Raw genomic sequence first — 16,571 nt, forward strand, 5'->3', positions numbered from 1 at the left:
GTTACAGTTAATTAACCGTTATGAGTTAATCTTAGATTGACTTTGAAACTTTTTCTTTCTGGTTTGTTGGATTTTACTTTTCCACAATTAGAGTTGATGACAATTGATTAAGTTTTTTTTTTGTTCGCCATCAAATATTATTAATACCATTAGGATAATTGGTAGCAAATTGTAGTGTTGAGAAGAGGCTTTTAAGTAGCAATTAGTTAACCATTGGGAATATTCATTGTTCTGATGACCACTTTGATTTGATCCTTATTGATTTGATTAAACGTTGGCCAATTAATTTGTTTGTTTTTTTTCAATCAATTTCCTCAGGGTTGGTGAAAAAGGTGATTGGGATTCAACCAAAGTTCAGACCATTGGAAATGAGACCAGTTATGAATTCACTGGACTTGAACCATTTACTGTTTACGTTTTCAGGGTGATCGCTGTTAACGCTTTGGGTTACAGTAAATCGAGTAAAGATTCATTTCCAATTGTAACTCTTCGTGAAGGTAAGAAATTAATCTAATCATCTGCGAGAATCATGTTCATCATGAAATATTTATCACCTTCCATATTAATCAAAGAATCAAGGTGAAAGAATCACGAACAAGAAATGAGAAATAGTCTCTCCATAGCAAAGGAAAACAATCAATTCTTTCCATCATCACAATCAAATCAATGGAAAATTGTTTCACCAATTTTATCATGTTCGCCATCAATTCGTCTTTCCAAATGTTTCCAACAATCAATGAATATGTTACCATGTCTATTAATCATCTGATTCTCTGGGATTGGTTTCATCTTTGGTACATTATATTGTATTGGTGGTTGGAAAACTAATCATCAAAAAAAACAGGAACAAACAAAATTAACGTAACCATGATAATAGTAGATAATTAATCATTGACATCTCTCCTCAATATGATTTAGATTAATTATAATTTATTCTGGCTCCTCCTGAAGGTTCAGATATTAACTTTACTCTGTTTTTAAATTGTTATTGCCAATCAAGACACTAAATTTGCGCCATTCAACTGAGTTAATTTTTCTTGTTAATTGTAATTATGGGCTTAACCTAAATAGGAATAAATAAAATTGAAAATTAGATTAAATTGTTTAGCTCAGAGGATAATAAACAATTAATTGTTTAGGTAATAAACAATTAGGTTAAACATGTTGTTGTTTGCTCCTCATTAATTGTTGTTTTTATCAATCAAAGTGTAAGTACTTAATTAAATGGTAATAGTTTAGTTGAAGTAGTTGAAAAATTTTAAATTTATCCAAATATTGTCATGGTAAACCAATAACGATTAATTTGATTTAATCCAGTTCCAAGATAAACCAATCATCAATACGAGATAACCTGAAATTGATTAGTAAATAAAGAGAAATGTTAATCATGGTCAATTATTGAAACTGTTGTTAATTGTTATCGTTTAATCAATTGGTTTAACTGGCAATTAATTTAAGGTGTAACATGTTAACATTTTTCGTATGTGAACCTCTTAAATTGATGCGCTTTTAATCACAATCATCATAATTAACTTTTCTGAAAGCCCATAATCAGTTAGCAATCAATTTTCTCTCTCTCTCTCTCTCTCTTTGTTATCATAATTATTGTTTCTTCACCTTCTTTCCTACCTGAACGTATTAATATCATACATATAAACATCTAATGATATGTATACATATATATCTACACTTGTAACGGTGTTGACCCATCAATTTGATCATAAAAACGGGTATTTCTGGTTGACCAGATCAAATTCTCATGTTAATCAGTATCAGTAGTAATCTTGAAGAAAAAAAAAATCAGGCTTAACATCAAGTATCATCATCCATCCTCAGGTTAACCAGTTAAACAGCCTCAGGTCAAACTAACCAGGACAACTTGGTCTGTTTGTTGTTAGTGGTCACTTTTTCATTCATTCATTCAGTTACTGGTCACCAGAAAGGTTGGCTTATAATTATATTCAGTGTTGACCATCAGACAATGAGATTTAATTTTGATTATCCTCCATCAGTGTATGTGTATGTGAGAGAGTAAGTGAGTGTGTTGATAATATGTTTTGAATATTAACTTAGGCCTAAGAGAAAAAGAGAAAAAGATGAAAATTTTGTCAAATAGAATCACAATTAACTTTGTTCACAATGGAATCATTTTCTTGTTCTTTTCTTCATCGCCATTTTCTTGATTATTTCTTTCTAATTAAGTGTCTTCAATGTTGAACTTTTTTTCTCTTCATTTTCTTTTCTATTCTCACATGAAAACAAAAACTCACCTTTATTTTTTTCTTCTTCTTCTTTGTGTTTATCTTTTCCTTTCTCCTGTTAATTAATCACCACCACCATCATTATCCTCATCTATTTGTATAACCAACGAATTCATCAAATTAATCTCATCCAATTGTTTTGTATATGTGTATTGGTATTTGAATATCTACTTGTGTGTTGACCCTGATGGTTAACCTTTTACACTTGGTGACGACCATTGTTTTTGGGTCAACCATTATTGTTGGAATATTTTCTCTGTCATCCTCATCAACACAATCATCACAATCACTGTTAACAACACTTGGACCATCAATAATCGATTCAGTACCAAATGGAGCACCAACTATCCTCGGCTATGGAAACGCAACCAGCACATCAGTCAGCCTACAATTTGCACCACCGCCAAGTGACACAGTTCATGGAGAGCTACTTGGTTATAAAATTATTCTCCACCCAAAGGATAAACCATCTCTAGATAGAACAATAATACTGCCAGATCCAAGTTTACGAGTGAGTTTTCAAAGAACACCAATAAAACAAAAAGAGAAAAAAAAATGGAGAGAAAAGAGAATAAAAAAAAGAAAAGAAAATTTTCTCTTGTAACTGACCAGACGCCCCCTCGCTCGATCATATGGATTCTCATCTTCACTTTGGTTTCTCTTTGAGTTTTGTTTTTTCTTGTTTCTTTTTTCTCTTCAATAGTTTTTCTCCTAATTAATTGATTAACTAATTGTTTTAACTTTTTTCTCTAATCAATTAGCAACATACCATCCGTAATTTGGAAACATATATTCAATACAAAATATCTCTATTGGTGTTCAACATTGAAGGTGACGGACCGGCTGCTAATATAACCGTTAAAACTGAGGAAGGAAGTAAGTTAATTGTTATTAATTGATTATCTCAATTAAATTAGTGTCATCATATTTTCCTCTGTGGAAATTACATAATAATTTAATCCTGTTTCTACTATTGATTGTGGTGTAAAATTTCACTTTTTATTTCAATGTTTTCACTTTAAATTCTGTTCTATTCTATACTAATCTTTTTTATTCTATTCTTTTTCTTTTCTTTGTTCATCTTTCTTCTTCTTTCTTCCTTTCTTTTTCTCTCCCTTTGCTCTTGTTCCTTGACAACTATAATCTCTATCACCACCGAATTTATCTAACACTGATTATCATCATTGTAGTGCCCTCACCTCCAACTGAATTTGATGTTGTTAACATTGGTGATACTTGGATTAGATTAAAATGGAAAGAACCAAAATTTCCTCGTGGCGAGATAATTGGTTATAATCTTTACATTCGTGATTTAAAGTTCAATAAAACTGACATTCGAACTGGTATACCAAAGAACCTTAGAGAATATGCCATTGAGAATTTAAGTGAGTTACATTTAAATTGTTCTAAATTCCCTATAAAATCTCTTGGCCATCATCACCGTAACATAAACAATAACGCCTATGAGTAAATAGAAAATTTATCTTCTGGTTTTAAATTCTATTCTCTTCCAAAACTACAACTAATTGTAAATTAGTTTAAACTATCATTTGAACCGAAAATCTCTATATACTTTATGTATACAGTAAGGAAAGAAAAAAACAAAAGTTCAACAGCACCCGAATTGAGTTTTAACGATTATCCATCTAATAGCTTTTAATCTGTTTGTTTAACTTATTTTTATTCTTTTCTTTTTAATGTTTTCTTTTTTATGTAACAATTAGTATTTTCTCCCTTTCTCTCTTTTACCCTCTCTTTTCAATATCTAAATTACTATTAATGTGTTGATTTCCAAGGCTTTAACCTTGATTGAGATTCCAATTGATTTACAAATTGTCCTTCTTAATATTCAATACTTATCTTTTAATACATTTTCCAAACCTCCATCATAATAGTAATAATAATGATGATAATCATCATCAATCTACCGATCAACTTGAAAATGATGATTTAATTCATTTCCAAGCTGATTAACTACCGTATATTTATATTAACTTTTACCAGACAACTAATTGTAAAGATAAATATAAAACTTAAGTTCTTGATTAGTAATCGTATATAATATGATGATGATTATATCACATTTATATATGTATTAGTTAATCTCTTATAGATATTTATATATTATTTTTACTTTCTTCATCTATGTTACATGTTATCTAATAGATTATTCAGATTTATAAATGTGTATAATTCTGGTGGACATCATGTAATATGTTTACTTGTTTTCAAGTAACTTGACCCGATTATCAAAGTGATTAGGTTGAGTTTTGTTTTCTGGTTAATTATTCATTTGTTGGTTCCTCTTTTTGCCTTATAACTTAAAGGTAAATTGCGAGAAAGATGATAATCTAGGTATATGTATATTCATTGGAAACTTGTTTGCTATTCTTACCTGTCCAAAGTCAGATGAGATCAGAAATTTGCTTTTATTGTGTTGAATGTGCACTTTTATGATGATAAGGTCTCTCTTCATTTATTTTGCTTTCTTCTCATCTTCTTTATGTGATTGTCTTCTCTCTCTCTCTCTCTCTCTCTCTCTCTCTCTCTCTCTCTCTCTCACTCACTCACTCACTTATTGCAGAACCTTTCACCAAATACAAGATATGGATGGATGCTCGTACCGCCGCAGGCCCAGGAAATGAGACTCAGCCATTAGATGTACAAACCGAAGTGAGAGGACCAAGTGCACCAATCATAGTAAATTTAACTTGTTCAGTTGATAGTCTTTTCCTTGCCTGGGAGAGACCATTTAACTATTACAAAAGTGTCGATCATTATAACGTCTATTTTCGGCCTGAAAATTCCCGTGACTTTACTCATATTCCATTGCCAAATCAATTTCAAGTGAGTAATTAAAAAAAAATTTCTCAACATAATCCAACATAATTATTCACTTGAATTATTGTATAATATTTCTAATTAACTTTTTCTTTCTTGTATCTTTTATTTTTAGTATCAAATAAGAAACCTCACTGCTGATATGTTATACGAAGTAAAAGTTCAAGGAGCAACCGAAAGTGTCCACAATAAAAGTCGTCTTATTCCTGGGGAGTTCAGTGAATCTCGAAAAGTCGTTCTCCAGAGTAAGTGTGAGAGTAAGTGTACTAACCCATATAACTTGTTAACTTTTCCTTCCTTTTCTAAGCCCAAATTTTTACGGTGATGGTGATTTTCTGGTATAATCCAACTTAGAAACAATTCTTATACTAACTATCTACTTTTAACACTCTTCATCAAACTCGTAAGAGTAATAATCATCTCTCTCTCACTATCTTCTTTGTATCATATTTACTATAACTAAGATTATTCATCTCTCTTCCTCCTTTCCTCTCATAATCATCTGATTATCTCTTTGTTTGTGATTGAATGAATTGATGATGAAACTGAGTTTTTACACATTGATTAAATGTAACTCATTTCTCATTACAACTAACCAAAGGTCAATCAAATTGAGTTACTTTTTCATTCATCATATCTAATTTATTTCTTTTTTTACTTATATCCGCTATTTTTTCCCTCCCTTTTTCCTGTCGCATCCTTGCTCCTTCTACTTTTTTTCTGTCTCAATCAAGGTTACATATCCTCATCACAAATCGATGTTACTCTAAGCGCTGGTGTAATTGCTGCTGTAATCTGTGTCTCCTTTGCACTTCTTCTTGCCATATTTTCATTCATCTTATGGCGAAAATATTTCCAAGCAGCATATTATTACCTTGATGATCCTCCCTCTCAAACTCGTGGTGGATCACCTCAACTCTCAGAGACATATGATGAATCTGATTATGCTTCAGTTCCAGTTACACTTTGGCCTAAACATGTTCAAGATCTTCATGCTGATGGTGATATTGGCTTCTCTCGGGAATATGAATCAATTCAAACTGGAACCGATGCTGAACTTTCCTGTGATTATTCACAAATGTCAGAAAACAAAAATAAAAATCGATATGTAAACATTGTCGCCTATGATCATACTCGAGTTGTTTTGAAATCCCTATCAGGACAAAAGAAAGCCGCTGGTGTTGATTATATTAATGCAAATTACATTGATGTAAGTGTTAATTGTAATAATTAACCAACAAGTTAAGACCAATATTCAATCTAATTTAATAACTTTTTTATCTTCATTTAGGGATATTGTAAACCCGCTGCCTACATAGGAACCCAAGGTCCACTTCCATCAACATTTGATGATTATTGGCGTATGATTTGGGAACAACGAGTTTGCATAATTGTGATGATTACCAATTTAATTGAAAGAGGACGTGTAAGTATCCACTGATTACATTATTAATTGGAGTGCATGATGAGATGAAAACAGTTGAAAAACCTTTTTCCCTCTCTCATCTCCTCCATGTTGTTTATTAATTTGTTTAGTTGATCATCAAAATCATTTTTTTTAATCATGATGAATTAAGAATGCCAAAAGAAGCCCCAATTATCCGATGTTGATTTCTTAAGTCCCAGTTTTAGTGGTTTTTTTTTATTTCCGTCGGCAATTAGTTAGCACCGTGCACTTTTTAATCGCTGAAAAAACTTAGAATACCTAAGTAGTTTTATCAATAACGCTTTTTACCGCTTATTTTTGCTGAAATCGCTTCATAATTTAAACGCTGATTAATTTTGATTACTTTCCAATTGGATTTTTATTTATTTCTGTAGTAGCTTACAAATCAAAACATTTGTTTATTTGTTGTTACTCACGGAATGATATTTACCTGACATCCAACCTCTGAACCTCCTTGATTATTCATCATCTCTAATTGTGATCATAAAATTTGATCAAAATTTAATTACATGGTGTCTCTCATGATAGATTCATGATAAATATCCTCTTTCTCTCTTTCTCTTTCCCGATATTTCCTCTCTCTCTCTCTGTCTTTGCATGACTATCTATCTCAGCACCAGTTTAGTTGCTCTTCAGAGTTGGATGACAGCGTAAGTAATATGAAAAAAATACTCTTAATCAACTAATCATAATCGCTAATCAACTAACACTTCACGCAATAAGCATTAAATAGCAACTGTCACACTTATCACTTTTACTAACTTCAAAATTTCATTCACCTTTTCAAAAAACTCTCACTTACCAAAATGTAACAGAAGCAAAGAAAAAAAAATTATCAAATTGTTAACTCTCGACTTGCATATATATGATATATATTAACTCGATCAATACGATTGACGTTTGGGACTTTGAAAAAAAGTTGACGATAAAAATGGCTTCGATTCCGATTTATTATGATGTCAAAAATTTTTCTTCTTCATCATCATTATCTCCAAAAAGTTTGACAACTTTCTCTTTTCTCTAACTCATTCTTCTTCAATCAGCTGATGATGAAATAGTTACACACCATGAATGCTGATATCTGATCTCACTCTGGTTGTAGATTAGAATCAAATCGATATATTTTCATTGATTAAATATTCGCAAATCAATTTTTCAACCATCAATTTCATTCATCCCATGAATCTAATCAATTAAATATTTTCTTTCTTCTTAACTCCTATTATAGAGGAAATGTGATCTTTACTGGCCGAAAGAGGGAATTGAAACTCACGGAATAATTCAGGTTAAAATTTTACAAGAAGTTGTCATGGCCACTTATACATTAAGAACTTTCTCAATTCGTAATCTTAAAATGAAAAAGGTAAATTTTATTCTTAATATTGGATACATGATTACATCAATTAATTATTAATATTTTATTCTGTTTACCTTTTTTATTTCATTAGAAACATGGAGCTGAACGAACTGTGTATCAATATCATTATACTAATTGGCCTGATCACGGAGTACCTGATCATCCTCTTCCTGTTCTGTCATTTGTACGAAAATCATCAGCCGCTAATCCACCAAATGGAGGTCCAATTATAGTTCATTGCAGGTGAATATCTTTCTCGATCTCTCATTCAGTTAATCCATTGTTTTGATTGATGATTATGATAGTTTGTTGGACTTTTTTTTTCATCAATTATGTTTTCACTTTATATAAGACACTTCAATTGTTATTCTATCATCTTCCTCCATTTTGAGTCACTTTCATCTCATTTTTTTTCATCCATTCTCATCTTCCATTCCTTTAAATCTCTTGGTACATTTTATGGTCTTTTTTTTTAACTTTAATTATCATTCATAATTATATTTACTCCCAACATCATCATTTACATCATCATAGTTTTTTTTCTGCTATTCAAGGTTTTAAATCTTACATTAACTTTTCACACCCTACAACATACTAACAGTGTTATCATCTACATCATAAATATTGATTGAGATGTTAATGATTCAGATTTGACTTCATTTTTCTCAATGTTTTTGATTAAATCATCATATAAATTTCTCTTTTTACGAATATGTTTTTTTCCTTCTCTTTTATGTTTACAGTGCGGGTGTTGGTCGAACTGGTACTTACATCGTAATTGACGCTATGATGAAGCAAATTAAACACCGACAGAGTATCAATGTTTATGGTTTCTTGAAGCATATTCGTCAACAACGTAATTATCTTGTCCAAACGGAGGAACAGTATATTTTCATTCATGATGCACTTTTAGAAGCTATTGAAAGTGGTGACACTGAGGTTCCAAGTAGCCATTTGTCTCGTTATATACAAACTTTACAAACAGGCGGTGATGCCATTTCCAATGCAAGCAGTGACATTAAAGAAAGACCCTTCCACTGGCCTCTATTAGAGCGACAGTATAAACTGGTCACTTCTTTCCGAGCAAAAGATTTCAATGTTGTCTCAGCTCTAAAACCTTGTAACAAGGCCAAAAATAGATCACTTAACCTTATACCATTGGAGGCGCATCGAGTTCACATTACCCCAAGATCTCCTGGAACTGATGGTTCTGATTATGTCAATGCCACTTTCCTTTTAGGTTTCAATATGTTGAAAGAGTTTATAATTACTCAGCATCCACTTTATGATACAGTTTCCGATTTTTGGCAAATGATTTGGGATCATAATGTACAAACAATTGTTGTACTCACTCCAATCATTGATGAGAAAGAGTTTCCTCAATTTTGGCCTGAAAAAGATGATGAATGTGACTATGGTAGTTTTAAAGTAAAATTAACTGAGGAAGTGACCACATCAAGGGAAACTGGAGGTTTTGTAACCACTAGAGATTTTATAATGCAATCAACTCAAGATGATTACGAGTTAATTTGTCGTATTGTACACTGTCCAGGATGGCCTGAGACTTGCGGGCCACTTAGTAGTGTTTTTGATCTCATCAAAATGGTCCAACAATGGCACCTAGAATACCAAAATGGTCCAATTGTAGTCATGGATCGGTAAGAATATTTGACTCACAGATATTTGGTGAACAATCAACTAATCATATCTTTTTTTCAATCCTTAGCTATGGTGGAACTGAAGCTGCAACATTCAGTTGTCTGACAACTTTGTATAAACAATTAAATTTCGAGGATTGTGTCGATGTTTACATGTACGCTAAACTTTACCATTTAAGAAGACCTGGAATATGGCGCTGCCAGGTAAGAGAATCGATTCTGATAGATTATAAGATGAATTTTTATTGATATTTTGTTTTGTTGGAATTGATTTTTAATGTTTATCTTTTTCTTTTAGGACGATTATTTATTCCTTTACCGCGCAATAGAAAGTCTAGTTTCCACAATGAATCTCGCTGAAAGTATGGACACATCACCTTACGGGAGTCAATTAAACATGACCAATGGTCATATTAACTCTAATGGTCATGTAATTAAGATAAATTTAAGCTCTGAGCATAGTCTTAAAAGTGAATCAATGGCTTGATTTGTGGTAAAAAGAGTGAAACGAAACAAATTAGAGCGAAAACATTCAAGCAATTAACTGTATTTAATTCAAAGAAAACACAAAAACTGCTTATATCTATTCATCGCATCATCTTCATCATGACTTTTGCTCATCATCTACATAAAATCATCGCCTCAGGAAAAAGCTTTGAACACGGAAAAACTTATACAACTCACTCTTTGATTCCCAACTCTGAAACACTCACCTCACTATCGACACATCATTTATAAATTTCATCTAATTTTGTTCTTTCATCATCTTAAAGCACAAAAATACATTTACAAAGATGAAAAAGGGAGAAAATAAGAGAAGATGAAGATATAAAAACTAATCAGTACTTCCAATATCTAAATTTTCATTCAAATCAAATGTTGATGAAAACGCAATTGTCTAAATCTTTCATCTTCCTAGAAAAAAAAATCCATTTTCTCTTTAATCAACTAATTACAATCGATAATATTTGTAAAAGTCGATAGACATTCAAGTGAAAATTGAACTCACAACAAATTAATTAACTTCGACGATCTCATCTCACTGCCATTGACTTTGAGAAAATTATCTTCATCTTTCTTGTTTCTCACTTTCTTTTCATCCCTCATCTCTTTTAATATTATTTTCATCTCCCTGACTATTTGTTAATCATTTTTTTTTAAATCATCATCAATAGTCTGCCATTAATTGATTGTTTTCTCTTCATCTTTTCTTAATTCTTCCACCGGTTTTCATCTTCTCTCTTTTTTTCATTCCTCTTTCAATTCTAACTTTGTTTTTGTTTTTTTTTTCTTCTTTTCATTGAAAATTTTCTCTCTTCCCTCTTTAATTGTAATCACAATTAACTCCAAAATTTAATACAATTCATGTATATACAATAAGCAACAACAAAAGTTACAAAATCAAATTGAATATGTGTAAGCATATATTATGTAATAGAGGGCAAATTAATTAATTGCAAGCAAATAAGGATTGCCTATCAGAACGAAACACTCACAAATTGATAGACATGATAATTAATGATAATAATTAAATTGTATTATTGCTCAACCAAAAGTAGAGATTATTAAATAAAAGATTTTATTTCTTAAAACTTTTGAGTGTCAATTGATTTTCTAAGACAATAACTTGATGGTAATTAAGGTTAACCTTTGTTTTCATGTTCCCTCGTTAATTAGAGTGATCACCAAATTGTGATGGTTCTTTACAACAATTAAGAGGAAATAATTTGCAACCATAATTAACAATTTGCTAAAGAAATAATAGTTGATCAACTTTTTAATTATCGGAAAAGTTTCGAGCAAATTGAAATAATATTATTTTCGAAGCATTTTCGTTAACCTTTGCTCACTTTGTTCTGTACGTGTATCAATGTTTTCGTAGAGATAAGAACACGTGCCAATAGCATTTGCTAATTAACTTGGGAACAATCAACAGTAATTAACTTGCGGCAATGAGAAGTTTAAATTTGGAATAATTTTGTGAAAATTGTCAATCGATTATTAATAAGATTGAATTGATTTGAATGCTCTTCAATTCAAAAGGATATTAAATATTCACTCTAAATTGTTAACGATTTAATTGTTTTGGTGTTACCATGACAATTAACCAGAGAAACAACAATCTCTGTTAAGAAATTAGATTAACCTTGAACACTAATCGATATTGTCTTTAAATTGTCCTTAACTGTTCAGTTATGATCTTAAGAATTTGATAGAAAATTAAAAAGTTTCAGTCATTCAAATAATAGTTTCTCGATCTTGTATTAGTTGAAGTTGTTCAATTAAACTAATTGCTAATTGTTATGGATCCAATGACGATAAATGTCGGTACGGCTTCTCATTTACTCTCTCTGATTAATAATCCAAAGTTTAGTAAATCGGCTTCATGTTTAGCCCGAATATTTGACCTTCTCTTCAATTATCGATCTTATCATAAGACCAACTTTACGAAAGATATCAAAATGGATGGTTCGATTGATATAATCTTCGAACCCGTCGCTCGAAATATCAACTTCACCTTTCCAAATGTGTCCATCTCTTTGCCCTTCGGCTCAACGTCTTGTGTAATAGCTCACACGATTCCAGATCATTTCCAGTTCCTCGATGCTTTCGATGCGATTTCATTCATCTCATGGGAAGTTTACTTCATCATCTTAATCATGACACTGAGTAGCTGTTGGATCTTATTATCTAGTAGATTAAATAAATTACTAGATTATGGTAAAACTATTTGGTTTGTCGTTCAATTGTTGTTCAATCAAAACGACGATTCTCAAGCAAAGATGAAAAAATATGGGTCAACCATATTGTTTGTGTTAATTGTTACAATTGGTTCGATTAAAATTTTCTTCGGTGTTCACTTTTCGGCGCAATTAACAGTGGCCAAAACTTATCCTACAATCGATTCGCTTGACCAAATAATCAATTGGAATATAACAAAATGGCCTCAGGTTTACACTATTTGTCCGTCACTTTTAGCTGGTTCATCGGCTTTTTATGTTTACGGTTCTAAGAAAGTTTGGAGTGGAACAACTTATAACCATATGGGACAATCGGAGGCCGGAAAAGTGGTCTCACTTTTATCGACGGAAGAAGTTTCAACATTGAGAAATAAACTGTGTGCCTATTATCCTGATAAACGATTACATGTTAGTCCAGCGTTTGGTCATACGACTGTTGCTTTTCCGCTTTACTCTTACCTGGAACCAAGGAAAAGAAAATTTCTCAACAATTATCTACGAACCATCATGGAAATGGGTTTGGATAAAGTAATGTTCGCATGTGACACTCAACGGCGACCCAACGCAGCTTTGATCGGCGACTGGAATTGCGCTAATCAAAAGGAAAACATCGTACAAGAGGCTCAATCAATTCCCTTGGAATTTTATAAAAGACATTTCGCTCTGACGATCATATGTTATTTTGTAATTTCTTTCTATTCTTTATTCGAGGTCATTTTGTTTCGTATCACCCGAAAACCTAAAAGTACAAATGCTGTCGAAATGTACAATTTATGACCTTTGTTGAATTTCTTAACCATGTGAACTTTTTTTATTTAGAATTGGAAAAAATTTACTCAGGATTTATTATCTTTTTTCTTTATGTTTATAAACAGAAAATACAATGGAAATGAAGAAGAGAAAAAAAGTTTCATTCGGAAAAAGTAAAAAAGGTTCAGAAAACACAATCGATACGGTGGGTTCGTTTTCTGATTCCATCACCGGCACCATGAGCATTATATCATTTCTTTGTTTCATCAGACAATTATCTCTTTGTCGTGGTGATTGTGGCCGTGGTATGGATTCGGTGTGTTGATCGGTGAACGACGAAAAAAAGTAGATCAATGAAGTTAATGATAACAGGAAATTCATGGGGAAAGGATTAAGGGTTAAAGCGAAAGGTGAATGATGATTGTTTCGGACAATCGGCTAAGAAAAAGTTGATTAACTAGATTTGGAGTTTGATTGTGTTGATGGTGGAGCGGGTGAAGCTTCAGCTTTCTCGTATTTCTCGATGGCATTTGAAACAGTTGAAATTAGATCCATAACATATTGTTGGAATTTGGATCCATCGATTGACCGTTTTCGTCCGTAGGCTGGAGCAGCGGTCAAACCAGGTCCAAGAAGGGAAGTTAATCCAAATGGATTAAAGATAAAGTAAAGGATTGAGATGACAATGACTGCACCGATGCCGAAAAGTACTAACATGGGAAGGAAAGAGACCAAAGGTGAGGCGAGGGCAGTTTGTCGTTGACCCATTGAATAGTCGTGATGTTGTTGAGGCTGTTGACCGTAAGGTGACCCATTGGGTGAAGCTGAATTAGGTTGATATTGCCAGAGTGGGTTCGTTGGTTGGGTCACTTCAGCTGAGGTGGGTAATTGGCACACAACCAGGGAGGAGAAACAAATTATCCAACAGATGAGAGCAGAGCACATGATTGATTTGAAAGATTCCATAGTTAATTAATTAGTTAGAAGATGAAGAAAATTGAACAGAACAGAAAAAGTTGATCTTTAATCAAGATGATTAATTGAAATTGAGCAAAATTAAATAGCTAATTGTTGTTGTTGTTATCCGAACAAGTTGAAGGTGAGAACTGATATTCGTTAGAGATCATCAAGGCCACTTATATATGCGAATCCAATGAAAAAGGTACAACCTCCCGTTCGTCCTCCCTCTTTACCTTTCAAGTCGATAAGAGGATCTTCCTAATGGGGTAACACAATTAGCGACAATGGTTAAATTAAATTGTTACCTTTTCTTTTCATGGTTATTTAATTGTCTTTTCAATTGACTATTTAAAAAGTTGATTTAGTTTATTTTTTTTTCTCTTCTTCCATTTTTCTTGATTCGCTTTCACCACAAACAACATTTGTAAACATTTACTCTTAATTTTTAATCACCGCAAAGTTAATTGTCATTAACATCTCAATCTCTCAGGATTTAATTGTTATTTATTGTTTAATTGTTAAAATAGGATTAAAGGAGGAGAAATATTCAATTTTTAATCAACAATCCATATCGACAATCTTATATTCCTCTTTGATTGTTGATTATGTTTACGAAAAAGACGATTTCTCAATTCGCTCTATTAAATTACTATTATCACTTTTTACTCCTCATCAATTGACTTATTATTGTAATTACATTTTAATTGTTGATGTTATACCATAAATAGTAATCATGTATTATCATTTAATTCAAAGTAAATTCTAATTGTTGTTCATTATGAGAAACCAATTAAGAATTATATTTATATCTTTTAATTGTTATTACTTTTACAATGGAACCTGAAATTGTCTTGAAAATTTTCTCTCTCTCTCTCTGATTGTTGATTTAGATTCTGATTATTTGGACAATCATTTATTTATTTAGTTGGTTAATTAATAATAATTAATGGTTGGTTGGTTTGCTTTTTCTGATTTAGTTGTGCTATTAAGGATCTAATTGTTTATTGGAAAACAATTTAACTATCAAAAACTAATGAAAGTGATTTAACTTTTTTTTTTATATATGTATCATGATCAAAGTTTAATTGTTTAAAGTTAATTGTTTGTTTGGTTATCGGATTAAATTGTTGTCTCTTGATATTATCGTTTAAAATGAAAGTTTTTCAATTTCAAGAGTAAATCTTTTTAACCTTAATCAACAATTAGATTTTCATTGTTAATATTTTACTTATTAACTTTCATTTTTTTGTTCATCATCAACAATCATTACGATTCACGATTTTTGCATGATGATTGAATTAAGATTAGGAAACCTACAGAAACAGAAAAAATATCATACGAATGACCTCAAGATCGATACAAATAGAAGCAAAGTCATAGGTGGTCATCTTGGACATTAGATAATGAGAGTAATCAATTCAATTAGAACGTTTTATTTCCAAAATTTGCTTTTTCTCCGCATTCTACTAATGAAATAGGCTTGTAATATGTGTCAAAATCGTAATTAACTGGATAGTTATGACCACGTGGAAAGCGACAAACGGCAAATATCAAGATAAATATACATTTATTGTATTGAGCGAGAATGGGAATCTCTCAATAGGACTAAGTAAATCAATTTTAGAGCCAACAATTTGGGTTAAACAGGTTCCATGTTATCGGAGATAACTGGTCCCAAAGATCGGGCCAAGTAAATACCACTGGAGAATAGTGACCAACTCTTGACCACTTGCCTAATGAGAGAAAAGTGGAGAACAAAAAATATCGAATTTATAACAATTGAAAAACATTAAAGAAAACAAAACCAATTGTATCAATAGAAATGCAATTGATTGTATAAAAAGCATTGGCGATCAAATTTACTCACCACAGGAATGGATCGGTGTAAACAAGTTTTACCTTATTACACAGTCTAACGATCACGTTAGAATTGGACTTTTTATTCACTTGAGCCATGGTAAAAATCAAAATTAATTACGATTGAACAATCAAAAAGATCCAAATAATAATAATAATAACAGAGACAATTAAAAATAATCACAAAAATATTCAACTTAGAATCACATGTTCTCATTCAGGGAGAATATAATAATTTCGGACAGAAAATTTTTCGAAATTTTTTTTCGTTCAATCAAAAAAAAAGAAATTTTTTTAATTTTTATTAATTTTTTGTTTCTATTAAATTTCGATATGAATTCAATTAAATTTAATGATATAAACTTTCATGTTTTGTTTTGTTTAGTTAATTTAGTTTATGGTTAAGGTTAAAGGATCAATTGTTAGGCGATGAAGTTTTGATTGGTTTTTAATTATTTTTTGCTAACAATTAGAGAAAGATATTATAATTAATTGATTAGATTACAATTTGATTGATGGATTGATTTAATCACAGCTTACAATTTAGGATGGTAACAGTAATCAAAGTGTAGATTTACTGTTAATTGTCGGGATAATTTTTTCATTATGATATTAATATGGTAAAGTTAATTGTTTGGTTTTTTCTTATGGACACTTGATTGCAATTGTGTTAATTATCGTTGAATTTGATTGATGATT

The 16,571-nt window shown here is 31.3% G+C and overlaps 2 protein-coding genes and 1 long non-coding RNA gene across 5 annotated transcripts in view; 1 reads left to right on the forward strand and 2 right to left on the reverse strand.

The window, feature by feature from the left end:
• LOC128391881 (tyrosine-protein phosphatase 99A-like) overlaps positions 1-11,156 on the forward strand; it is a 51,565-nt gene extending 40,409 nt beyond the window's left edge. Inside the window, exons 5-18 of one of the 3 annotated variants that reach the window (XM_053351836.1) lie at positions 319-497; positions 2,588-2,772; positions 3,023-3,137; positions 3,452-3,646; positions 4,846-5,108; positions 5,218-5,359; positions 5,837-6,312; positions 6,394-6,528; positions 7,164-7,199; positions 7,778-7,912; positions 7,998-8,149; positions 8,650-9,564; positions 9,633-9,768; positions 9,863-11,156. In XM_053351836.1, the coding sequence (XP_053207811.1) occupies positions 319-497; positions 2,588-2,772; positions 3,023-3,137; positions 3,452-3,646; positions 4,846-5,108; positions 5,218-5,359; positions 5,837-6,312; positions 6,394-6,528; positions 7,164-7,199; positions 7,778-7,912; positions 7,998-8,149; positions 8,650-9,564; positions 9,633-9,768; positions 9,863-10,051 (3,253 nt within the window). In that variant the 3' untranslated portion in view covers positions 10,052-11,156. The remainder of the gene's footprint in view (positions 1-318; positions 498-2,587; positions 2,773-3,022; positions 3,138-3,451; positions 3,647-4,845; positions 5,109-5,217; positions 5,360-5,836; positions 6,313-6,393; positions 6,529-7,163; positions 7,200-7,777; positions 7,913-7,997; positions 8,150-8,649; positions 9,565-9,632; positions 9,769-9,862) is intronic. The other 2 variants (XM_053351837.1, XM_053351838.1) reach the window with 2 other exon arrangements.
• LOC128391891 (uncharacterized) lies at positions 486-2,444 on the reverse strand. The gene is made up of 4 exons (XR_008325895.1): positions 2,271-2,444; positions 1,630-2,075; positions 1,217-1,351; positions 486-1,063 (listed from the first exon to the last, which is right to left on the reverse strand). It is a non-coding gene; the product is annotated as an uncharacterized LOC128391891 (long non-coding RNA).
• Positions 11,157-13,152: 1,996 nt separating the features above from the next.
• On the reverse strand, positions 13,153-16,086 carry LOC128391893 (uncharacterized). Its single transcript, XM_053351848.1, has 2 exons — positions 15,883-16,086; positions 13,153-15,748 (listed from the first exon to the last, which is right to left on the reverse strand). Exon 2 carries the CDS (start codon positions 14,019-14,021, stop codon positions 13,509-13,511), a length of 513 nt encoding a protein of 170 aa, XP_053207823.1. The 5' UTR covers positions 14,022-15,748; positions 15,883-16,086; the 3' UTR covers positions 13,153-13,508.
• Between the last annotated feature and the right edge of the window lie 485 nt (positions 16,087-16,571).

This window comes from Panonychus citri, unplaced genomic scaffold (genome assembly GCF_014898815.1).
Source record: "Panonychus citri isolate SS breed McGregor unplaced genomic scaffold, ASM1489881v1 Contig00135, whole genome shotgun sequence".
In the NCBI taxonomy this organism is placed as follows: Eukaryota; Metazoa; Arthropoda; class Arachnida; order Trombidiformes; family Tetranychidae; genus Panonychus; species Panonychus citri.